Genomic DNA, 25,624 nt, shown 5'->3' with positions numbered 1-25,624 from the left:
CACATCAGAGCAGACATCGCCAAGGCCGGGATGCGCGCAGTGGACGAGTCACTGCCTTTCTAAGTAGAAAGCGACGCTTCAGACGTCGCCCTTGCCGCCACTCTAAACCAGGCAGACGGACCCGCGGCATTCTTTTCCCGCACCCTTCATGCCTTTGAAATTCGACACTCATCCGTCAAAAAGGAGGCCCAAGCTATCGTTGAAGCTGTGTGGCATTGGAGGCATTACCTGGCCGGTAAGAGATTCACTCTCCTTACGGACCAACAGTCAGTAGCCTTCATGTTCAATAACACACAGCGGGGCAAGATCAAAAATGATAAAATCTTGCGGTGGAGAATCAAGCTCTCCACCTATAATTACGAGATCTTGTATCGCCCCGGTAAACTGAACGAGCCCCCAGACGCCCTCTCCCGAGGTACATGTGCCAGCGCACAAGTGGACCAACTCCGGGCCCTACACGACAGCCTTTGTCACCCGGGGGTCACTCGATTGTATCATCTGGTCAAAGCTCACAATCTGCCCTACTCCGTCGAGGAAGTAAGGACAGTCACCAGGGACTGCCAGGTCTGTGCGGAGTGCAAGCCGCACTTCTACCGGCCGGACCGTGCGCGCCTGGTGAAGGCTTCCCGCCCCTTTGAGCGCCTCAGCGTGAATTTCAAAAGACCCCTCCCCTCCACCGACCGTCACACGTACATTCTCAGTGTGGTCGACGAGTACTCCAGATTCCCCTTCGCCATCCCATGCCCCGATATGATGTAGTGTTAAAGCTGATTTTCAACCAAAGATCTCATAATAGTGATAAGACTCACTGGGATAGATTTTAACAATCAGTCCACCAGCAGAGAGCATGGGCCTGAAAGCATGCATTTGTGAGGAGGCAGATTTGGCAACGCTGAGCATCAAGTCCAATGGGTAGGAATTTGGATCAGTCATTAAGAATGGCGTGCATTTTGATGATGTGGGCACACTTGTTGAGGATGCCTATTCCAATCGGGTAAGCAGATATTTATGTCTGGGTTTGCCTTGAGGCCTCACAATGCTACTAGACAATTGAGTTGCATGCAAAAAGCATCACTAGAGAGCCCTGCTCAAAAGCAAATAACAAAATTGCTTGTTGGATTTGTGTAAGATTAACAAGCTGCAAGGCAATATTTATGATAGGATTCTCCCTCAAGGCTCACTGTATCTGTGTATGTAAACACATGCCGTTCCTATCTTTGATTGGTTCTGCACAACTAATTGACCAAATGGTTGTGCGAGTTGCTACATGCAATTCTTTTTTTTTAAATTTCCAATTAAGGGGTAATTTAGCGTGGCCAATCCACCTACCCTGCACATCTTTGGGTTGCGGGGGGTGAGACTCACGCAGACACAGGAAGAATGTGCAAATTCCACATGGAAAGTGACCTGGCTTGAATCAAACCCGGGTCCTCAGCACCGTGAGGCAGCAGTGCTAAGCTACACCAAGTTCTGAGCAGGTTTCTCACATACATGGTGAAGGACTCCTTCACGTTTGGGAAGATCATACAGGACTTATCAATAGCAATGCCCATTCAACATTGCCTATTCACTAATGTGCCCCTCAGGAATCTACAGACATTTGCACTGCATCACCATATCATGGTTTGTAAATTTACCCCCAATATCTGAATCTGAATCCCTTGAACTTATGAACTCAGCAACTTGTGCAGTTGAGTTCAGTTTAAACGACACCATGTATGCCCAAATAGATGGTATTGCCACGTGATCCTCTCTAGGACCAGATCTAGGAAACCTCTTTGTTAGTTCAAAATCTTAGGGAACAGTCAGTCCCTGATTCATTCTCCAGGGCAAGGCCTTGACCAATTAGAGGTGACCTGCCCAATTTGAGTTTGAACAAATCCGGGTAGTTAACTGTTCCATGCCGCATTCTCCATAGCAATTGCTCCAAGCAGAGTCCACTTGCCAACCAATCAGCACTCTCTTCTCATGCAGTATAAATTGTTGCTCTTGTTGGCGACTTCTTGCAAGCTATCCTGATGAGTGCAAGATGAAAAACTTTGATGGCATGTCTCTTTCAGCAATACTCAAAAATCCATCCAGCTCACTAATGTCCTTTAGGGAAGGAAATCTGTTGTCTTTACCTGGTCTGGCCAACATGTGACTGCAGACCCATGTGGTTAACTTTTAAATGTCCTTTGAAGTGGCCTAGGAAGTCACTCAGTTATAACAAACAGGTACAAAGTCTAAGAGGAATAAAATCGGATGAATTGACCATGGCACCGAGAGCAACACCAGTAAACCCATCCCTGTTGACCCTGCAAAATCTTCCTTACCATTAGGAAAACAAAGATAGTTTTTAGGGAGTCAGAGTTGTATTGGTGAACATTAGAAATAGGGTAGAGTTTTAAGTCTGTCAGTTTAATATTTCTGTGCCTCCAAGGTTAAAACCTATAATTGGATTCATGCTGGACAAAGATGTTTTGTGTAGGGGTTGGTTCCATTCCAATTGTGTTTCTATTATGCTCAGAGAAGGCTACAGTGTGAAGAATAAATAAACCTGCAATGCTTGCTTCGCAACTTCGGCCTCATAAGATAGAGAAGCTTTTAAGTTTTAGTTTAGCTATTTTGATAGCAGTTGAAGATTGGCAGTGAAAGAGAAGGCAGCTCTCACAGTTCTGCTAAGGTGCATGAGTGGCACTGCCATGGTGCCAGGCTGGCAGTGCCAGGGTGCCCAGATGCCAGGTTAGCACTGCCAGGGATCTGGCCAAGTGGGGAGGCCGTACCAGGTTGGGGGGGTGAGGAGGGTTCATGGGGGCATCCCCAAGTTTGGGGGTGTGAGGGGTGGTCAAAAAACTGGTGGGTGGCTGAAAGAAGAGGAGAAAGAAGGACTGCCGGACAAAATGGTGCCTCAATCTGCTCGGAATTCCCGCTAAATTCAGCCTCGGTGGGGAGAAATCTCCCAAGGCCAAAAGAAATGGCAAAGTGTCATTGGACAGTGGGATGTTTCTTGGCACTGCAGATGCTGAGAAACAGCCCACTAAATGTGCCGTTCAGCGGACTTTAACTTGAGTCCCCTATAATGCGTTCTAGAGAAATAAAATGAAGTGTCAAAGAAGTCAGGAGTTAAGGGAACAGAGACCAAGGTATTGTTCAGGAGAATTCAAAGACGAGTAAACAAAGTGTTCTGAGTTAAAGAGACAATTGCAGTAATTAGATTTAAAGTGGACAGCAGACATCAGAGGTAAAGCAAACGTCTGATGCCATTTATGGGAATTGAGAGTTAAAACAATTGTGAGAAGTTTGCACAGCGTCAAGACAAAGAAATCCTAAAGGGGTTGGTATGAAATCTTGGACTGGATTCCCTGTTAAACATGGAGCAGATGTTTTAATTAAAGGTGTCATCTGAAAAACCTGTTCAGGACATTTTGGGAGTGGAGTGTGGAAACTCTCACATGACACTCATATGGGGGGATTCTGAGGAGATATCCATAAACCTTCACTTGGGGTTCAGAATGGAAAGTTTATTTGCCCACAGTCATCTTGTGAGTAAAAGGGGCTTTGTGTTAATGAAACCATGGTAGATTAAGATGTACTTTGTAATCTGTGTTAATCCTAAAATCTGTGAGTAATTGTTAAACTAAGGGGAAAGTAAAGACGTATTGTATCATAATCCATTTTTTCCATATTTAATAAAAGTTTTTTCTCGTTGTTAAAACTAATTAGCAATCCTGTGACTCTATTCTTCCACATACTATTTTAAAAATGTAAAGGTTCTTTTGAGCCAGGGTTCCATTCCAGGATCTTCCCATCCGACTATGGCATCAACCGATATTGTTACAAAAAGTAATAAATCTGTTATAATAGCAATATGAACATCTGAAGGAACTGGGGACTGCAAAGGCTAGGGCCTTGACAACATTACAACATTAGTACTGAAGACGTGTGTTCCAGTTAGCCAAGTTATTCCAGTACAGCTACAACACTGGCATCTACCCAGCAATGTGGAAAACCGCCTTCATAGAATTTACATAGAATTTACAGTGCAGAAGGAGGCCATTCAGCCCATCGAGTCTGCACCGGCTCTTGGAAAGAGCACCCTACCCAAGGTCAACACCGCCACCCTATCCCCATAACCCGGTAACCCCACCCAACACTAAGGGCAATTTTGGACACTAAGGGCAATTTATCATGGCTAATCCACCTAACCTGCACATCTTTGGACTGTGGGAGGAAACCGGAGCACCCGGAGGAAACCCACGCACACACGGGGAGGACGTGCAGACTCCGCACAGACAGTGACCCAAGCCGGAATCGAACCTGGGACCCTGGAGCTGTGAAGCAATTGTGCTATCCACAATGCTACCATGCTGCCCACAGCCTTGTTATGTCCTGTCCACAAAAAGCAGGACAAATGCAATTGGGCCTATTACCATCCCAGTCTACTGTTCATCATCGTCAAAGTGATAGAAGGGGTCATTGATACTGCTATCAAGTGTCATTGATACTGCTATCAAGTGGCATTTGCTCAGAAATAACCTGCTCACTGGGTTCCACTCGGACCACCCAGCTCCTAATTTCATTACAGGCTTAGTCTAAACGTGGATAAAATAAATAAATGATCTTTATTGTCACAAGTAGACTTAGATTAACGCTGCAATGAAGTTACTGTGAAAAGCCCCTAGTCGCCACATTCGGCGCCTGTTCGGGTACACTGAGGGAGAATTCAAAATTCTCAGCTGGTACGGGAATTTAACCCGCGCTGATGGCCTTAATCTGAATCATAAACCAGCTGTCTAGCCCACTGAACTATACCAGCGCTGTTGACAGAGCTGAACTCCAGATGTATGATGAACATGACTGCCCTTGACATCAAGGCAACCTTTAGCCGAGGGTAGTATCAAGGAATCCTCACAAAAGTGGAGTCAAAGCTGGGTTACAGTCAGGGGGAAAAAAACAAACAGGCAGAAAGGGCAGGGATCCCTCGTGGCCGTTCCCCTTCAAAACAAGTATACCGTTTTGGATGCTGTTGGGGGGGATGACCTACCATGGGAAGGCCCTAGCGGCCAGGTCTCTGGCACTGAGTCTGGCTCTGGGGCTCAGAAGGGAAGGGGGGAGAATAGAAAAGCAATAGTTGTAGGAGATTCAATGGTTAGGGGAATAGATAGGAGATTCTGTGGTCGCGAGCGAGACTCCCGGAAGGTATGTTGCCTCCCGGGTGCCAGGGCCAGGGATGTCTCGGATCGTGTCTTCAGGATCCTTAAGGGGGAGGGGGAGCAGCCAGAAGTCGTGGTGCACATTGGTACCAACGACATAGGTAGGAAAAGGGGTGTGGAGGTAATAAACAAGTTTAGGGAGTTAGGCTGGAAGTTAAAAGCCAGGACAAACAGAGTTGTCATCTCTGGTTTGTTGCCGGTGCCACGTGATAGCGAGGCTAGGAATAGGGAGAGAGTGCAGTTGAACACGTGGCTGCAGGAATGGTGTAGGAGGGAGGGCTTCAGGTATTTGGATAATTGGAGCGCATTCTGGGGAAGGTGGGACCTGTACAAGCAGGACGGGTTGCATCTGAACCAGAGGGGCACCAATATCCTGGGAGGGAAGTTTTCTAGTACTCTTCGGGAGGGTTTAAACTAATTTGGCAGGGGAATGGGAACCGGATTTGTAGTCCAGCAACTAAGGTAGCCGATATTCAGGACGCCAAAGCGTGTAATGAGGCAGTGGGGAAGGGAACACTGACAAAGGAGAGTACTTGCAGGCAAGGAGATGGGTTGAAGTGTGTATACTTCAACGCAAGAAGCATCAGGAATAAGGTGGGTGAACTTAAGGCATGGATCGGTACTTGGGACTACGATGTGGTGGCCATCATGGAAACTTGGATAGAAGAGGGGCAGAAATGGTTGTTGGAGGTCCCTGGTTATAGATGTTTCAATAAGATTAGGGAGGGTGGTAAAAGAGGTGGGGGGGTGGCATTATTAATTAGAGATAGTATAACAGCTGCAGAAAGGCAGTTCGAGGAGTATCACCCTATTGAGGTAGTATGGGTTGAAGTCAGAAATAGGAAAGGAGCAGTCACCTTGTTAGGAGTTTTCTATAGGCCCCCCAATAGTAGCAGAGATGTGGAGGAACAGATTGGGAAACAGATTTTGGAAAGGTGCAGAAGTCATAGGGTAGTAGTCATGGGCGACTTTAACTTCCCAAATATTGAGTGGAAACTCTTTAGATCAAATAGTTTGGATGGGGTGGTGTTTGTGCAGTGTGTCCAGGAAGCTTTTCTAACACAGTATGTAGATTGTCCGACCAGAGGAGGGGCAATATTGGATTTAGTACTGGGTAATGAGCCAGGGCAAGTGATAGATTTGTTAGTGGGGGAGCATTTTGGAGATAGTGACCACAATTCTGTGACTTTCACTTTAGTAATGGAGAGGGATAGGTACGTGCAACAGGGCAAGGTTTACAATTGGGGGAAGGGTAAATACGATGTTGTCAGACAAGAATTGAAGTGCATAAGTTGGGAACATAGGCTGGCAGGGAAGGACACAAGTGAAATGTGGAACTTGTTCAAGGAACAGGTGCTACGTGTCCTTGATATGTATGTCCCTGTCAGGCAGGGAAGAGATGGTCGAGTGAGGGAACCATGGTTGACAAGAGAGGTTGAATGTCTTGTTAAGAGGAAAAAGGTGACTTATGTAAGGCTGAGGAAACAAGGTTCAGACAGGGCATTGGAGGGATACAAGATAGCCAGGAGGGAACTGAAGAAAGGGATTAGGAGAGCTAAGAGAGGGCATGAACAATCTTTGGCGGGTAGGATCAAGGAAAACCCCAAGGCCTTTTACACATATGTGAGAAATATGAGAATGACTAGAGCGAGGGTAGGTCCGATCAAGGACAGTAGCGGGAGGTTGTGTATTGAGTCTGAAGAGATAGGAGAGGTCTTGAACGAGTACTTTTCTTCTGTATTTACAAATGAGAGGGGTGATATTGTTGGAGAGGACAGTGTGAAACAGATTGGTAAGCTCGAGGAAATACTTGTTAGGAAGGAAGATGTGTTGGGCATTTTGAAAAACTTGAGGATAGACAAGTCCCCCGGGCCTGACGGGATATATCCAAGGATTCTATGGGAAGCAAGAGATGAAATTGCAGAGCCGTTGGCAATGATCTTTTTGTCCTCACTGTCAACAGGGGTGGTACCAGGGGATTGGAGAGTGGCGAATGTCGTGCCCCTGTTCAAAAAAGGGACTAGGGATAACCCTGGGAATTACAGGCCAGTTAGTCTTACTTCGGTGGTAGGCAAAGTAATGGAAAGGGTACTGAAGGATAGGACTTCTGAGCATCTGGAAAGACACTGCTTGATTAGGGATAGTCAGCACGGATTTGTGAGGGGTAGGTCTTGCCTTACAAATCTTATTGAATTCTTTGAGGAGGTGACCAAGCATGTGGATGAAGGTAAAGCAGTGGATGTAGTGTACATGGATTTTAGTAAGGCATTTGATAAAGTTCCCCATGGTAGGCTTATGCAGAAAGTAAGGAGGCATGGGATAGTGGGAAATTTGGCCAGTTGGATAACGAACTGGCTAACTGATAGAAGTCAGAGAGTGGTGGTGGATGGCAAATATTCAGCCTGGATCCCAATTACCAGTGGCGTACCGCAGGGATCAGTTCTGGGTCCTCTGCTGTTTGTGATTTTCATTAATGACTTGGATGAGGGAGTTGAAGGGTGGGTCAGTGAATTTGCAGACGATACGAAGATTGGTGGAGTTGTGGATAGTAAGGAGGGCTGTTGTCGGCTGCAAAGAGACATAGATAGGATGCAGAGCTGGGCTGAGAAGTGGCAGATGGAGTTTAACCCTGAAAAGTGTGAGGTTGTCCATTTTGGAAGGACAAATATGAATGCGGAATACAGGGTTAACGGTAGAGTTATTGGCAATGTGGAGGAGCAGAGAGATCTTGGGGTCTATGTTCATACATCTTTGAAAGTTGCCATTCAAGTGGATAGAGCTGTGAAGAAGGCCTATGGTGTGCTCGCGTTCATTAACAGAGGGATTGAATTTAAGAGCCGTGAGGTGATGATGCAGCTGTACAAAACTTTGGTAAGGCCACATTTGGAGTACTGTGTACAGTTCTGGTCGCCTCATTTTAGGAAGGATGTGGAAGCTTTGGAAAAGGTGCAAAGAAGATTTGCCAGGATGTTGCCTGGAATGGAGAGTAGGTCTTACGAGGAAAGGTTGAGGGTGCTAAGCCTTTTCTCATTAGAACGGAGAAGGATGAGGGGCGACTTGATAGAGGTTTATAAGATGATCAGGGGAATAGATAGAGTAGACAGTCAGAGACTTTTTCCCGGGGTGGAACAAACCATTACAAGGGGACATAAATTTAAGGTGAAAGGTGGAAGATATAGGAGGGATATCAGAGGTAGGTTCTTTACCCAGAGAGTAGTGGGGGCATGGAATGCACTGCCTGTGGAAGTAGTTGAGTCAGAAACATTAGGGACCTTCAAGCAGCTATTGGATAGGTACATGGATTACAGTAAAATGATAGTGTAGATTTATTTGTTCTCAAGGGCAGCACGGTAGCATTGTGGATAGCACAATTGCTTCACAGTTCCAGGGTCCCAGGTTCGATTCCGGCTTGGGTCACTGTCTGTGCGGAGTCTGCACGTCCTCCCCGTGTCTGCGTGGGTTTCCTCCGGGTGCTCCGGTTTCCTCCCACAGTCCAAAGATGTGCGGGTTAGGTGAATTGGCCAATGATAAATTGCCCTTAATGTCCAAATTGCCCTTGGTGTTGGGTGGAAGTGTTGGGTTTGGGTAGGGTGCTCTTTCCAAGAGCCGGTGCAGACTCAAGGCGCCGAATGGCCTCCTTCTGCACTGTAAATTCAATGATAATCTATGATTAATCTAGGACAAAGGTTCGGCACAACATCGTGGGCCGAAGGGCCTGTTCTGTGCTGTATTTTTCTATGTTCTATGTTCTAAAGGGAACCGGGGCAGAACTGGCTGAAGACATACTTAGCACAAAGGAAGGTGGCTGGGATTGTTGAACGTCAATCATCTGAGTCCCAGGGCATCATTGTAGGAGTTTGTCAGGGTAGTGCCCTAGGCCCAACTATCTTCAACTGCTTCTTCAATGACCTTCCCTTCATCATAAGGTTAGAAGTGGGGATATTTGCACAATGTTTAGCACCATTCGTGACTCCCTCAGTTACTGAAGCCATCATTGCCCATTTGCAGGAAGATCTGGATAACATTCAGGCTTGGGCTCATGAGTGGCAAGTAACATTCACGCCACACAAAGTGCCAGGCAATGGCCATCTCCAACAATGGAGAATCCAACCATCTTCCCTTGACATTCACCATCACTGAATCCCCCAATATCAACATCCTGGGGGTTACCATTGACCACACACTGAACTGGACTAACCACATAAATACTGTGGCTACAAGAGCAGCTCAGGGCTGGGAGTCTGGGCTGGGAATTCTGTAGCAGAGTAACCCACCTCCTGACTCCCCAGAACTCTTCCATCATCTCTGAGGCACAAATCAGGAGTGTAATGGAATACTCTCCACTTGCCTAGATCAGTGCAGCTCCAACAACAGTCAAGAAGCTCAATATCATCCAGGACAAGGCAGCCCGTTTGATTAGCATCCGATTATCATATCATAGAATTTACAGTGCAGAAAGAGGCCCTTCGGCCCATTGAGTCTGCACCGGCTCTTGGAAAGAGCACCCTACCCAAGGTCAACACCTCCACCCTATCCCCATAACTCAGTAACCCCTCCAAACACTAAGGGCAATTTTGGACACTAAGGGCAATTTATCATGGCCAATCCACCTAACCTGCACATCTTTGGACTGTGGGAGGAAACCGGAGCACCCGGAGGAAACCCACGCAGACACGGGGAGGATGTGCAGACTCCGCACAGACAGTGACCCAAGCCGGAATGGAACCTGGGACCCTGGAGCTGTGAAGCAATTGTGCTAACCACAATGCTACCGTGCTGCCGATCCTCCACCTTCTACATTCACTCCCTCCATTACCTATGCACAGTGGCAGCAGTCTGTACCTTCTACAAGATGCACTGCAGGAACTCACCAAGGATCCTTCAATAACAGCTTCCAAGCCCACAACCTCTAGCACTTAAAAGGGCAGCAGATACATGGCCACAAGCAAGTTCCCCTCAAAGCCACACCCATCCTGACTTGGAAATATATCCCTGTTACTTCACTGCCACTGAGTGAAAATCCTGGGCTCCCTCCCTAACAGCACTGTGGACTGCAGCAGTTCAAGAATGTTGCTCACCATCACCTTCTCAAGGGCAATTAGGGATGGACAATAAAAGTGCTGGCCTAGGCAGTGATGTCCACATCCCAGGTAAATAGAAAAAACAAGCCAGCATTTATTGACCTTGAGAAGGTCATGCTAAGCAGCGTTTTTGAACTGCTGCATTCCATGTGGTGAAGTACACCCACAGAACTCTTAGTTTGGGATGTGGTTTTGGGTGGGGGGGGGGGGGGGGGGGGGGGCTGGGGGGGGGGGGGGGGGCGGGGGGCAGGTGGCATAGTGGGGGAATGGTGAAACTGTACCAGGATTTTCACCCAGCGACGATGAAGGAACAGCGATACAGTTCCAAATCAGGATAATGTACGATTCAGAGGGGCATGGCCAAGGCTCAGGGCCTGAGGGGGACCGTGCCCATGAAAAGAGGGTGGAGGAGGGTATGAAGAGTGGGGTGGAGTGCAGGGTGGGTATGAAGAGGCCTCCGGAAGGTTGGGAGGGTGAAGGGTGGCCGTCCTGGAAGGGGCTGGGGGAGGCCCAAAAGGGGGTTGGCAAAGGTCAGAAAAGGTGACCCCATAGCGGATGTCTTCACTTGGGGGTCTGGGTCTTGCCCATGGGGTCATCATGGGGTCTTGCCCATGTATGTGGGGGTGACATTGTTCATGGGTGGGTGATGTGGTGGACCCTCAAGCCCACTTAGAAACAGGGCCACCTTTCAAAATAGTGGCCCGTTCTTAGCGAACTCAGTTTCCCATTGATGAAAATAATTCGAAGTGTGAGCTAGCCCAGTGAGAAAGTTCCCAGGGCCCAATAAAGTGACTAAGTGTGTTTAGATAACGGTGAGGAACTTTCCAACAGAGCCAGGAACTCCCAGCAAAACCCGCCACAAATGACACTTAGGATCTACCCGAATGGGCGCAGAGTCCCGTAGTTTGTGAGATTAGCCAAGTGTTTGCCAGCGCGCGGAGCGCCAACTGACAGCCTGCTATCAAACGTCCACCCAGGTAGATCGGGGGCCTCAGCGGGGAACGTGCGACCGAAGCTGCACTTCTCCCCGTTTTCTGAAGCGAGTGGAGCTCCTCGGTGAAGGGAGAGATTGGGATGCCATTTAAAAATGGCATCCCAATCTCTCGAGCCCCCGAATCAACCCCCAAGCCGCAACTCAGTACCCCTCCACAGAGCACCTCCCAGCCCAATCAACACTATACAAAAAAATGACAGCTTGACACTTTGACAGGTGACACCAGCAGTGCCAGCCTGCCCAGAAGGCAAGCATCTAGGGGCCTCCAATCCCCTGGGAGACCCCAACGTGCCATTCCATCTCATCCCCATTTGTGGAGACCAGCACTGAACAGTGCTTGCCCAAGGTCTCCAAGATGAGGGGGTTAGATCCACACCTTGGATAGATCTCAGGAATGCATATTAAAGTGAGACTAACAGTCTCACTCTAACATGCAGATTTGCCAGAAAGTGATCTTGCCGACAATGCGAGAACGCGTTAGATCTCGTAAGGCATGGTGCGCCAGGTAGACCCTGGGAGCGGGATCTCCCAGCATCTACTGGTCGTGTTTCGTTATGCCGCTTTTCGGGTGCAATGCTACCGGTAGATCCCGCCCTTAGAAACGTTTCTATTTGATCGCGCCCTTAAATAAATATCGGTCATAATTGATAAATAAAAATGCTGTACACCGGTTTTTCACTGATAATTTTGTAACTGAAATATTATTTAACCTTAGCTTGCAGGTTATCCTCAATGATCTCCGTGTCACAGTTTAGCTTTCTAGATCGGATCAGAAAGTCGCTGTCCCCTTTAACTGGGGGACATATTTTTGCATTTGGATAGCAAGCTGATTTAGGTGAGAATCCAAAGTGTCGAACAAATTCATAGAAATCCAAAGTGTTGTCCTGACTGGTAATTAAAGTGCTCCAGAGTTTTCTGACTTCATGTCTACTGATTGGTGGCTGAATATCAAACCTGTGTGAAACAACATAGACACTGTGAGCAGTTTAAAAGGGGGAATGTGAAATTGCAATTCTTTAATAGATCAAGCAGGAAACATTTTCTTAACTGCTTCAGTAACTGGTACATTGACTCAGGTAAAAATCGTCTGGTGTTCATTGTATCAAGTTTATTAAAGCTTTGTTCCACCATTTGGTATTGTTGTTTCACAAGATCCTGTATGATATTTGAGATCTGGATGAAAGAAGTGATTGAGAAGTGATGGTAAAATAATGTTAGAATTAGAGTTATTTCAAATACTCTTTTCATACCCTGCCAGAATCAGCTTCCATTGAAAAGGCATGTGTTCTACTCCTCATAGCCACTCAGTGACAGAAGAAACCAGAACCAGGCTTTGAGTGCGATCTGCCAGCTGTTCCCTCCAGCGGGATATTCTGGTTCCACGCCGGCACAAGTGTTTCCCAGCGATGAGAGGTGCAGACACTGGGAAACCCCAATGACAATGTCGGGGTCAGTAAATCCCGCTGGCGAGCCACCTCCACCTCCACCTCCATAAAACATGCAGCGGGTTAGTCGGTAAATCCCTCCCCGAGTAAAGCATTACGGGTATATAGCCCGACTCACCCGCTCTGCCAGTCGGTATCCCTTTATATGTGTTCAAGTAACCAATTAGTGTTTCCAGTTGTATATACTTAACCTCAATCAATACAATTAACCTCCTGCACTTCTCATGATCCCATTGTTAATCTTAAACCCAAAACATTAAGGTTGGCATTATCATGGGAAATGCATTCATCAAGTATTAGGGTATACATCAGAAATGAGAGTCTATTGGCAATGCATGCTCAAGATTTTCCAAACTGGCAGAAAACATCAAACAAACATCAAACAAACATCTGCGGCGCAGCATGACCGATAAAAGCCGGAAGACTCCGCTCCCAGGATCTACCCAGCTCGCAACGCCTGCCAAGATCCAACGCAATCACCATTTGGCAAATCTGCGTATTAGAGTGAGACAGCTAGCCTCACTCTAATGTGCAGATTCCTAAGTTGCCCAAGGCTTTGTGATTCATCACCTTTGCTTTGGAGACCTCAGATGAGTGCTGCTCACACCTGTTGGAGTTGCCCAAGGGATTTGGAGGCCCCCAGCTGCAAGTCCTTTGAACAGGGTGGTGACACTGCTGCCAACAGATGGCACTGTCAGTTGGTGTGGGCACTGTCAGGGTACCAAGCTGGCATATTTGTGTGATTGGGCTTGGGGGGTGCCCTGCATGTTTTTTAAAAATTCACCATGGGAACATGAGTGCCAACATTTATTGCTCATCCCGAATTGCCCTTGAGGGGGCAGTTAAAGGTCAACCACATTGCTGTGGGTCTGGAGTTACATGTAGGCTAGACCCGGTAAGGGCAGCAGATTGCCTTCCCTAAAGGACGTTTGTGAACCAGGTGAGTTTTTACGACAATCGGCAATGATTTCATGGTCATCATTCGACTTTTAATTCTAGATTTTTATTGAATTCAAATTTCACCATCTGCAGTGGCGGGCTTTGAACCCGGGCCCAAGTGTGTTATTCTGGGTCTCTGGTTTACTAGTCCGGTGACAATACCACTATGCCACTGCCTCCCCCTGCTGTGGGGGACCTTCCCATAGTGCATTCGGGGTCGGGGGGTACATCGGGGCCTTGGCAATTGGAACGCGATTTTAAAATGGGGAGTACACGGCGGACGTAGCTCCCCAATGTACAAACGGGGCTATGCGTGGTCTTGGTCATGTGTTCCCTGCTGAGGCCCCTTATACAACGTAAGTCACATTGTACAGCCATGTTTCTCGGCATTGCGAGCACCAGGAAACATACGGCTAAAGACGCTTGCTATGGGACTTTGATCCCAATAAGTTAACTTGAGCCCCTTGTCTAACTAACAAAATAACTTGGATACTGGCCATCCTGAATGGTCCACCAGTCATAATGTCAAGTAAGCTCTGACTCGACACAAGCCCTTCTGTCTGAAGAAGATAATAAAAAAGAACTGGAACAGCGCCTCAAATGCAAGCATTTCAAATCCCAAACAATAACTCTAAAATCTTTACCTGATCGGTTGTTCTTCCGAAGCTAAGCTCTTTGTTTGTTGAATGTTCATTGCTGAGGTTTGTCATCACAGACTTGTCACACAAAAGACTCTTTGCACCTTTACTATTAAGCAATCAAGACAAATCTCACTTAGCACTTGATTTGTTAATATATTTTAAATATTAGTGATAATTATATACAGTTACATAATTTTTTTAACTCACCCCAGAATCAAAAATATTACTCTCTGTCATTTTCTCCTCATCAATTGCCATCTTTCCCGAGACCATTAACTCCTTGCAGTGAAACAGTCCCAGTGGTGTCAAGTTGCCCTCACAAAGGCTGAAGTTGATACTAGCAGTCAGTAGGGGGCACCTGTACCTCACATTCACATGGGTGTACTTGCATCAAAGTTTGCTGAATCGGGAAATTGGCCAGAATTGGGAAGCCTTACGAATGTTCCTCTCCTGACCCAGGTCAGCTCAGAATACTTGCAACTGATGTACAATCAACCAGAATGAAACTAGTTAACTCAGTACAGACTGGAAATTGTACCTGAGATTTGCAGGTTTTGCAGCTAATTTTTGCCTTAACCAGCTGAGCTCTTAGTGAAGTTTGCATTGTTCTTTTTTTAAAACATGAACTGTGGACTAGTCAAAGAAAAATAGCGAGACCAACAAAATACTAGAGGAAAGACTTAATAACAGAAGTGGTGAAATTATCAGTGAGTTATGATGATTTCAATTGTATTATAAGTGGCGGCTTTCATATCGCCCTACATAATTTATCATTATCAACAAAATAGCAATGACTGCATGGAATAAAATTCCACTCTTACTTTCTCTGCTCAGCTCAGTGTGAAAACTGTAAGCATGACTAAGCCTGACCTCAGGCAACTAATTGCCTGACAACTATGAAATTCGATTATGGGCTGGCTGGTTGCTAGTTTTGGCCACCACCTCCGCATAAAATCACAGCCTTATTGCGGGAGAGTGGTAACAATTAAAAATCACACTTAGACAGATTTCTGTAGCTACCAGTTATTCCGCAGTATGGCAACTGAGCCATTCTATTATAGGAGGTGGGACTAATGCACAGGCATCCTTCGTTTTTGAAAAGAAAAGTCTGCTGGCATTTAGTGAAGTCTGTGAAACACTTTTCCTCAGCCACATATATAAATAATCCATATGTTTACAATCATGACAGGCACGTCTGAATTGTGAATACATTTGCTCAGTGAACAAGCAGGGGATGAATTAAGATATTATTGAAAACAATCCAAATCTGATCCTGCATTGCATTTCTTTTTAATTTAGGCTCTGCAAACTAAAATGGATTTCATGGAATGCTAAAATGTTACAGACCTGGCATCTTGTGGAGATCCACCAGTCGGTGCAATATACACACAAAAATACATTCATAAACTTGATTGACTTAGGACTATCTTGCGACTAGTGGGATACTACTGATGTTTTAGAATATGAAATGTGCTAGGATTCAATATTCCATGCACAATTATACTCACGACTGCAACGGTGCCCAAGTCATGGACTGTGACCCCAGTGGGGGTGCATGATGAGATTTTGGGGTCGCATGGTCTGAGGTAGAGCGGCGGCAGCCGTGTCGAGGTAGCCCTCGAAACACGACAGCCAATGCTTAAAAATAGCAGCGGAGTTGTCTGCGTGGGGGCTGAGCTGAAGGCACGCCGGCTTGATGCGGAGATCCATCCTTCAAAAATACTAGCTGATTAAATTGATGCACAATCAATAACTCTCGAGACAAGGGGAGTCATATCTAATCAGCTTTAATCAGCTAGAACTGTACCCAGCAGCGATGATACAGAAAGGGAAGGCTGCTGGGACGGCATCGGTTCTTATACCGCACCTCTCAGGGCGGGGCTATGTACATTAGCCAATGGTAGACCCCCTAGGTCTAGCCAATGGTTATTCACCTCTCAGGTACTGCAATACCTGGTATTACCGCAGAGTGATCCAAGGGAACGCGTGCACTTTGATGAAAGTTTCGCTCCCCAGCATGCTCAATGACAAGAGCCTGGATGGTTATCACGAGATCTGCTGAAGCCAGCCTCCATTTTGCTGCCTTGCGTTTGATCCAGCAGAACTGACTATGCACTCTGAAGCCACTTGTCTTCCCTGTGGCTCGCCCACTGTCTCCCCTGACCCTGGAAAAGCTGGCACTCAGGAGGGAGGCCGCAAGGTTTGATACAATGGAGAGGGCAGAGGAATTCCCTCTCAGTCACCGGGATCAATTCTGCCAACGTTCAAATCCTTCAAAACAATTCTCCTCTTCTCCCCCCGCCCCCAACCCCTGCCACCCTCCCCCCCCCCCCCCCCCCCCCATGCCCCCCCCACACTCTCAACTCCCCATCCTTCACTCTGGGATCATGTCAGTTTAAACGCATTAAAATGGGGTTACAGAGGGACAGGTTTAGCAAGCACTGGTCTGTTGTTCTTGCACAAAAATTAGTTTTCACCATTTCACTGCCCAAATGAAACAACTTATATTTATATAAACCTTTAAAGTAATAAAACAACAGAAGGTGCTTCTCAGGAGAATTATAAAGCAAAATGAAACATCAAGTCACATAAGGAGCTACTATTTGTTCCGAGAGGTCTGCTTTAAGGAGTACCTTGTTGGAAGAAAGAGAGATAAAGAGTCAGAGCGATTTAGGTAGGAAATTCTTGAGCTTAGGATCAAGGCCAGTGTTTCCCAACATTTTCCCATGTGACCTGACAATGCTACTCATGGACAGTGCAGTGAATGCTGCTGGATTAAACTCAAGGCAGTAACATGGAGGTTGGCTCCAGTAATTCACATGATAACCAACCAGAGTCCTACTGCAGAGCACACGGCCCATAAAACAAAGATCAATCATATTTAAGAATTCCCATCCCCATCAAAAAACACTCCAGCAGCCCAGTGGTGGTAGCCACCCTGCAGACCTGGGACTAACTGCGGCAGCAATTTGGCCTGACTGAAATGTCCGATAGAGCCCCCATCTGCAATAACCATAAGTTCACGCTGGCACTCACTGACACAACCTTTAAAAGGTGGAGACAGGAAGGGGGATGCTAACAGTCAGTGATCGAGACGCTGACGGTAGGATCACAACACTGGACGAACTGATGGAGAGATTCCAGTTAGCAAAGGGCAACCATCTCAGGTACATGCAGCTGAAAAACTTCCTACGGAAGAAGACAAGGACGTACCTGTGACCATCACGACAGACACTATTAGAAGAACTACTGGACGCAGACATTCTAGGCAGAGGGAACTGTACGGACGACTGATAGAGAGGGCCGACACTGAACGGGACGCGACGAGGAGGAAATGAGAGGAAGACTTGGGGTTTGAAATAGGGTGGGGACTCTGGAGCAAAGCACTACATTGGGTTCAACTCTGCCTCCACGTGCGCAACTAAAAGTGGTACATAGAGCCCACTTAACAAGAACCCGAATGAGGAGGCTCTTCCCAGAGGTAGAGGACAGATGTGAATGGTGCCAAGGAGGCCTGGCCAACCACACCCACATGTTCTGGTCTTGCCCTAGTCTTGTCAGGTACTGGACAGCCCTCTTCGAGGCAATTTCCAAATTGGTGGGGATGAGTGTGGAGCCATGCCCGAAAGTGATGGTCTTCAGGGTATCAGATCAGCCAGATCTCTTCATGGGTAGGAGAGCGGACGTCCTTGCCTTTGCCTCTCTGACCACCAATCGTAGAATCCTGCTCGGCTGGCCGTCAGCAGCACCATCTAAAGCTGCAGACTGGTTGTCCGACCAATCGGAATTTCTCCAAATGGAGAAAATTAAATACGCCATCCGTGGGTCGGAAGATGGCTTCTTCAAAACATGGGAGCCATTCACCCGGCCTGAGGGGACTTGTGGGAGGGGGGGGGGGGGGGTGAAGAATAACTGAGGGGAACCAGGAGGGATAAAAGAGGAGGGAGAGCGCAGGGGAAGATAACGGCCACAACAAGCACAGCAAGGTGAAAGAGAGAAAGAAAGAACAAGAAGAAGGAATGACCAATGGCCGATGCTGATGCAAACGGACGAAAATAAAAAAATGACCAAGAGATGTAAATAGCATCAGGGACACCACCCAGGTGCCCCTTCCACTCTGTTTTGTTCTGTAAAAAAAAAAGAGAAGGGGGGAAAGACCCCCTTTTCTGTTATGTTATATGTTTTTTTACTTCCTTTGTCATTTGTTTCTATGTGTGTATATTTGTAAGTATATCATGTACAAAACCCAATAAAAACATTTTTTTTAAAAACCATATTTAAGAATATTTTAAAATGTTACAAAATAGAAATTGTTAGTATTGATACTAAACTATTCTCAGGTAGCACTACCTTGCTTATAATCCTGCTTCTTAATTCTCAATGTATTCTATTATCATCTCAGGTAAGAAGTAAAGCTTTGAATCAGTAACTAGCGGTAGAATTAAAATCAAAATATTTCTGCTTGTCGCTTGCCAAGGCACGGCTATCAATTTTATGTGATGTGATTATTTTTTCAGTTAAATTGGGACATGGCTCCTCATCTGTACAGCTGTAGAATAAAATGTTCTGTTCTGGTAGAAACTTGAAAGCAGCAAATTGCTAAAAATATATTCTATCATGATGAGTTTGACACACTTCATGAAAAGAATGAGTACGTCAGACTCCATCCAAGGAAGGTCACTTGCACTTATCAAGCTAAATGCCACACCATTGTCCTTCAGGCATTTACCTTGGATTTCTGTATTAAAATGCAGTTCACCTGCAAAAAGATGAATGATAAGGCATTGTACAAAATGACTACTCATTTAAATTTTCTTCTGCTAGTTACAGATTGGATGACAGCCACTTCCATCCAACAAATTGCAGGATAATTACCCTGAGATGCAATGTCCTCGGGGTGGCACTTCATGTAAAATTTTCAAGTTATTGTTAGTTTTCTCAGGAAGGGAGAGTTGCTCGGATTTTGTGGTAAGAATAACAGTGAGGCTAACACCATTATTATGAAGTAAATTGGAAAACTATTTCTGATGTCAACACATGCACAGTTAAACACAACAATTCTGATATTGCTGTTGAAGACACCCCATTCCTCCACAAGCTGCACTGTATTGGTGCCTCACCAACTGACATGGCGTTTAAATCTGTGTAGGGGTGTGATGTTGCTGTGCGCACTCACTAAACACCCGAGAATGTCTTTGGGCGAGTGTATTCAGGTGTTTTTCATAGAATCTTACAATTTACAGTGCAGAAAGAGGCCATTTGGCCCATCGAGTCTGCACCGGCCCTTGGAAAGAGCACCCCACTTAAGACCACGCCTCCACCCTATCCCCGTAATCCCACCCTTTTGGACACTAAGGGGCAATTTAGCATGGCCAATCCACCTAACCTGCACATGGCATGGCAAATCTTATTGACCCCAAACGACCTCTCTGGCACTGACATTTTAAATTCCGAAGTGGAGTCGCTTCCCTTCAGATTTTGATGGAGAATTAATGAAGATCTTTATTCTGTAGTCTATATTATACCTCTTTCTCTAATCTTGGCCTGGACTGTTCGTTCTGGTGCCTAAGTGCTCCCGCCAGCGAAGAATCGCTACGGGCCTCTGCTGACACTGGGAGTGGCGCCCAGGTGTGGGACTCTCCCCTTCACAGTGCTAATTTATGCACAGAGGAGAGCGCGCCAGATTTCATTGGAATCCTGGTATCTGGCCAATATTTTGAGGAACAAATGGTGTTGCGGCGGGCCTCCCCCCCCCCCCCACAATGTAAATCCTGACCAGCCCCCGCACCCCCTGCTGACAAGAAGGGACATCCTCTGCCCCACCACGGGAATAACTGGACAACCCCCTCCCCTCCCCACAGCATGCAGGCAGGAAGGTAACCCAACATCCCTAACAACCCCCTAAACCCCCATCAGACCCCCATCTGACCCCCTTTGGAGACCCTAACAGAGACCCCCAACAGAGACCCCCATTAGATCCCCATCAGAGAGGCCCATCCGAGACCCCCCCTATCAAAAACGGCATCAGAAACCTCTACAGAGGCGCCAATTAGTCATTTCTGCCTGAAAGCTGAAGAGCAGTCCAGGCTGTGAAAAATCACTGCATTTTCACTTACCCTTCCCTAACATCTGCTGCCTCTGGCAAAAGCATTTAAAGCATGGTAGAGGTTTCCTCAACAGCTAAATACACTTCAAAGGGCTCAAATCCCTTGACAGCCTTTGAAATGCAAATCTTCCATTCAGTTTCACACAGCAATACATTGCGTTAACCAGTGATTGGTAGTATTATCACTCCAGAGACAGGTGGTTGGTTGATTGTTGATCTATCTTTCCCTTCACGCTTGAATGCATCTCAAGTACCATGCTTTCATGCTGACCACTATGTTTATAAACACTCTTGCTCTGGCTAACAGTTTCTCAATACATCAAAAAGAGTTAAGTTCTTTCACTTCCCCTTTTTCACAGCAGTAAGCACTTAGCTGCCTGCTTGGAGGATTTCCCACTATGGGTTTGGTGCATTACGGCGGGGGAAGGGGGTTGATGGAGTTGTATCCTCCCATTGGCACAGGCAGCACGCTGAGGCTCACGCCGAAGATATGGAGCATTGTAACGGCAAACCCATTTTTCCCTCGAAGCTTCATTCTCCACCTGATTTAGAATCCCGATACTGCCATTGGGTATGGAGAGTCCCGTCCTCCCCCCCCCCCATCTTTCTTTCTGTAAAACCTTTGAGCATCTTTAAACATAGTGAATGATGAGTGTCATTCCATGGCCATTGATCACATAATTCAAGTGATTATATTTACCTTGATTTATCAAAGCAGCTGTAGTGAATGAAAAGACCACTTTATGACATTACTGTGTTTGGTAATCTCTTGGAATATACATTTTCTTACCTATCCACCTACCGAGATGGTGAGCACCTCCATTAACAAGGAAAACATCTATTTTATGAATGTTCATATATGTGATACCAAATAAAGATTCTGAATATCATTTAATGTTCACTTATCCGCGACCTATTCATCCTCACTAAGTCAGAGCTAGGTAAGTCTTTACGGAAGAGTTTTTTTGTAATTTAAAGTACCCAATTCTTTTCTTCCCAATCAAGGGGCAATTTAGCATGGTCAATTCACCTACCCTGCACATCTTTGAGTTGTGGGGGTGAGATCCATGCAGACATAGGGAGAATGTGCAAACTCCACTCGGACAGTGACCCAGGTTTTATAGAAGAGTTGATTGATGACTGTCCGGAACCACATTATCTGAGGGTGTTTATTCTTTTCAACCATGAGCTGAACCATCCTCGGTCTCAGCCTGGAATGCATCTGACCTGCAACAGAGGGCCACTTACCAGCTGTCAAACATGGACATGAACTCAAGGTATTTTACATTGCCTTGGGCATCAAGTGGTATCCGTTCCTTCAGATAATTCACTTCATCCTCGGACATGTTAATACCAAACCTTGCGGGATAAACAAAAAAAAAACAGAATCAGAGAACCATAGCCCTGCAATATTAAACCCAAGGTACAGCTTCACCTTCTTTAGAAAAAGTTAAATTCAGTAGAATACTGCAAACAATGAAAGTAGTTTACAAGTTCAGAATGTCAACACCATTGAATTGCTTCTCCTACATGTGCACTAAGAAAATGTATCAGAAAATTACCTCATTCTACAATATTCCAGAATAGTTTGGGCTTACACGGAAAATATTTTTTTGTTTCAATATAATGTAGAAAATATCATAGCCACAGAATCCCTACAGTGCAGAAGGGGGTTATTTGGCCCAATGAGTCTGCACTGACCCTCCGAAAGAGCACTCCACCTCAGCCCAATCCCCTGCCATCTCCTTGTAATCCCATAACCCCACCTAGCCAGCACATCTTTTGACACTAAGGGGCAAGTAAGCATGGCCAATCATCCTAACCTGCACATCATTGGACTGTAGGAGGAAACCAGAGCACCCGGAGAAAACCCACGCAGGCACGGGGAGAACGTGCAAACTCCACACAGATAGTCCTCCTAAGTCTGAATCGAACCCAGGTCCCTTATGCTGTGAGGCAGCAGTGCTAACCAACGTGCCTCCATGCCACCCCATCCACCAATCCTTAGTATGCTCAAAGAGTTAGCCCGATTATAGAATGGGAAGCTCCTAATGTAGCATCCCAGTATTATCTTGACGGATAATTTCTCTGTGGTGAGGATTTTTCTAATCTTCTTCGGAATTTCTCCTTTTTTCGTAAGATCCTGTGCATGTCATTGAGCTGAGCCACAGTATCCCACAGCCACTTGGTACTCTGACACAATCAAAGGAGGAGAGATAGGGGGGTTTGCCTGATGATAAATAATAACAGCTCAACAAACTGGACAGCGAATGTAAAAAGGGAGATAATGATCAAAAATATACTAATATCAAACAAGTTACTGTTTATCTAAAATACCAATGCAATATGATGGCTTTTTTGTTCACCTTTTATCACTTGAACTTCAAAAATTGCTCTGAATGTAATTTCTATCAGTAAAAAGCACTAGCAACTGTAACGAGAGCCTGTGTCTAATTGAAGCAGATTAGTCATTTCAAAAATTGGGCATCCAATATTTTAAATCAAAAAAATTCCCTCAAATCAAATTGTGTTTTCAGAAACAAGTCAATCAAATGAGATGAAAATATTTCATTACAGTGACGACTATTATTCGCATATCCAGAAGCTTCTCGACTGTTTGATCCCTTCATTTCTTCTTCCAAACCAGCTCAAACTGTATAATTGCCAAAGGATGCTGGATATTTTTCTTTTCACGTTTTGAGCAGCACAATCTGTGGATTAGCTACTTATGCCAATACTGTTACATCTGCCTTCCTTTTCGTTAAAGGAAAATGTGCCGGTCCATAAATTCCTGAGTGACCTATATGCTTTTCAAATTGCCTGTCCAATGGGCTCAGAATGAGACTACAACAAATGAGTTCATTGTTATTATCTTAAAATGTAGGCTTAGGGACACTGCAAATTGGTTTGAGACAATTCTAACACGTTGGCCCTGATATTTCCTGGAGGTGAGGAGTACGTTACTGATCTCCGGTTCACATAGGCCTGTGATCAAACACCCCCAATACCACCAAGATCCCGATGTCCTCCATACCCCACAAATTTCCCCTAGCCTTCGCACCATGTCCTCTTCAGTCCCTCCTCAGGAAACAGGCCAGCCAGCCTTAATGCTGGGACTGATAAAAAAAACCTGAGGCATGCAACCTCGGTAAAATATTCAAATGAGCAGCTCGCCATCCAGGAGTGGGTTCTCTGTCCTATCTCCATTAAAAGTGTCAATGGAAAGCTCCATTTCATGTACAGGTCAATTTCCACAAAGTTTGCGGAGATATACTATCGAACAAGAGATTAAAGGCATGTTTGGATTTTTAATCTTCATTAATGCTCCAACAATAATTAAAATTTGAAGGGAAGAGATTTGATATTTGTAAAATTTAAAATTTCAGCGCAATAGAGATTGTTTGGTGTTATGTAACTGGTTTTGTGTCAAATGATGTGTAGTGACGTCAGCAGATTATTTGCACTGGCCTTGAGCAGATCACCATCTTGATAGTGTGAGCAACACTCTTAATAAACCTCTCATTGGGTTGTACAAGAATCCAGAGTGTGGGCACCTCCTTACCTCTTTGCGGCAACAAAGAAATATAACAGGAGAGAAAACTGGCGATGACTTTGAGGCAGAAAAATTGCTGTAAAGAAGATTTACTTTGACTAATTGTGGGACGACATTGGGAGCAATGGTAGATTCTTGGGATTGGTGATGTCACGTTGATCAGTTACTTGCTGCTCAAGATGAGTTTGCAGAAACTTCTCAAGAGGTTCTATCTTTCGAAGACCTGGAGAGCTGTACTTTGGAACGGACACCAGAGGCAGTGACAAGTTCTGATTCTGTTTCTGTGGACTTTTCAATGCTTAAAGCGACAGATACTGAAATAGTTACTACTTAAGAGGTACCATCTACAAAAAGGAATGAGGGTACCTCTGAGGATCAAAAAGGAAAAGACGTCCACCACAGAGACTGTTTTATTCTATATAATAATAATAATCGCTTATTGTCACCAGTAGCCTTCAGTGAAGTTACTGTGAAAAGCCCCTTTTTGCCACATTCCGGCGCCTGTTCGGGGAGGCTGGAACGGGAATTGAACCCGCGCTGCTGGTCTTGTTATGCATTACAAGCCAACTGTCTTAGCCCACTGTGCTAAACCAACCACGCTACACATATATGTGTAGAAATAACAATTCAGGGAATCTGTTGTATAAATGTTAATTGATATTGTTGCACTAATGAAGTAAAGAGGGAGGGGTGTTATGTATCTGGGAATACATTCTTGTTGGTTCTGCATCATGTGATGTGTAGTGACATTAGCAGAGTGTTTGTGGGGTCACCACCTTGATTGTATGAGCAACACCATTAATAAACCTCTCATCGTGTTTTACAAGAATCCAGCGTGTGGATTACCTATTCCCTTTGCGCCGACAAAGAAATAGAACATTTTTATATAAATAAATAAGACTTGTCATGCCATTAAAAACTCACTTACGCCTGAATACACTAGTTCAAAAACTTTCTTGGGTGTTTAGTGAGTGTGCAGGAACTTCGTGCCCTTACATAAATTTCAACATCATTGTCTATTGGTGAGGTATCAGAAACGTAGAGCTTGCTGAAAACAAAATGCTGCATCGTTAAATAGGGTACCAGAAATTTCACATCACAATTTGTTGCCTGAATTGTCTATTATCTTACAAAGACTGTGAATCACCCACAAGAGAATTTTTTAAAATGTACCTGCTTTTTAGGATTGCCCAGAATGCCTGTTGGCCGATCACATCTCGTTTCAGTTTGTCAATTTTACTGCAAATCAAGATAATACCAAAATGTTATCTGTTTATAATTGTGCATGCTGCATGAAATTTAAGTTGCCACGGTCCCTGAGTTGCTTCCCCCCCCACTTTTGAGATGGAGCTGACTGGTGGTGATTTAACCAAGGATCACATCACCTCAGAGGGGCAAGGTTCAGGAGGCTGGATAACCTCAGCAGTTACAGGAATTGAACCCATGCGGTTGGTGTTGTTCTGCATCATGAAGCAGCCGTCCAGCCAACTGAGCTAACCAATACCCCCTGTTATGTGTGCTTCTAATGACTGGACATGTGATGCATGTGACATTGTGCAGATTTGTGATATCACATTACTCAGCTGCTCACCTTTCCTTAACTCATCTGCTGATGAAACCCTCATTCAAACGTTTGTTACCTCAAGATTGAGCTAATCCAATTCTCTGCA

The 25,624-nt window shown here is 45.5% G+C and overlaps 1 protein-coding gene across 1 annotated transcript in view; it reads right to left on the bottom strand.

Moving 5' to 3' along the window:
• LOC140392448 (EF-hand calcium-binding domain-containing protein 6-like) overlaps window positions 1-25,624 on the bottom strand; it is a 99,885-nt gene that overhangs the window by 17,723 nt on the left and 56,538 nt on the right. Inside the window, exons 11-15 of the mRNA XM_072477702.1 lie at window positions 25,128-25,193; window positions 21,650-21,760; window positions 14,299-14,401; window positions 12,319-12,443; window positions 11,981-12,224 (exon numbers count right to left, since the gene is read on the bottom strand). Of these exons, the coding sequence (XP_072333803.1) occupies window positions 11,981-12,224; window positions 12,319-12,443; window positions 14,299-14,401; window positions 21,650-21,760; window positions 25,128-25,193 (649 nt within the window). The remainder of the gene's footprint in view (window positions 1-11,980; window positions 12,225-12,318; window positions 12,444-14,298; window positions 14,402-21,649; window positions 21,761-25,127; window positions 25,194-25,624) is intronic.

Source organism: Scyliorhinus torazame, chromosome 16, assembly GCF_047496885.1.
Source record: "Scyliorhinus torazame isolate Kashiwa2021f chromosome 16, sScyTor2.1, whole genome shotgun sequence".
Classification (NCBI taxonomy): domain Eukaryota; kingdom Metazoa; phylum Chordata; class Chondrichthyes; order Carcharhiniformes; family Scyliorhinidae; genus Scyliorhinus; species Scyliorhinus torazame.
The sequence above is the reverse complement of the archived record's forward strand: the minus strand, read 5'-3'. Positions and strand labels throughout refer to the sequence as shown.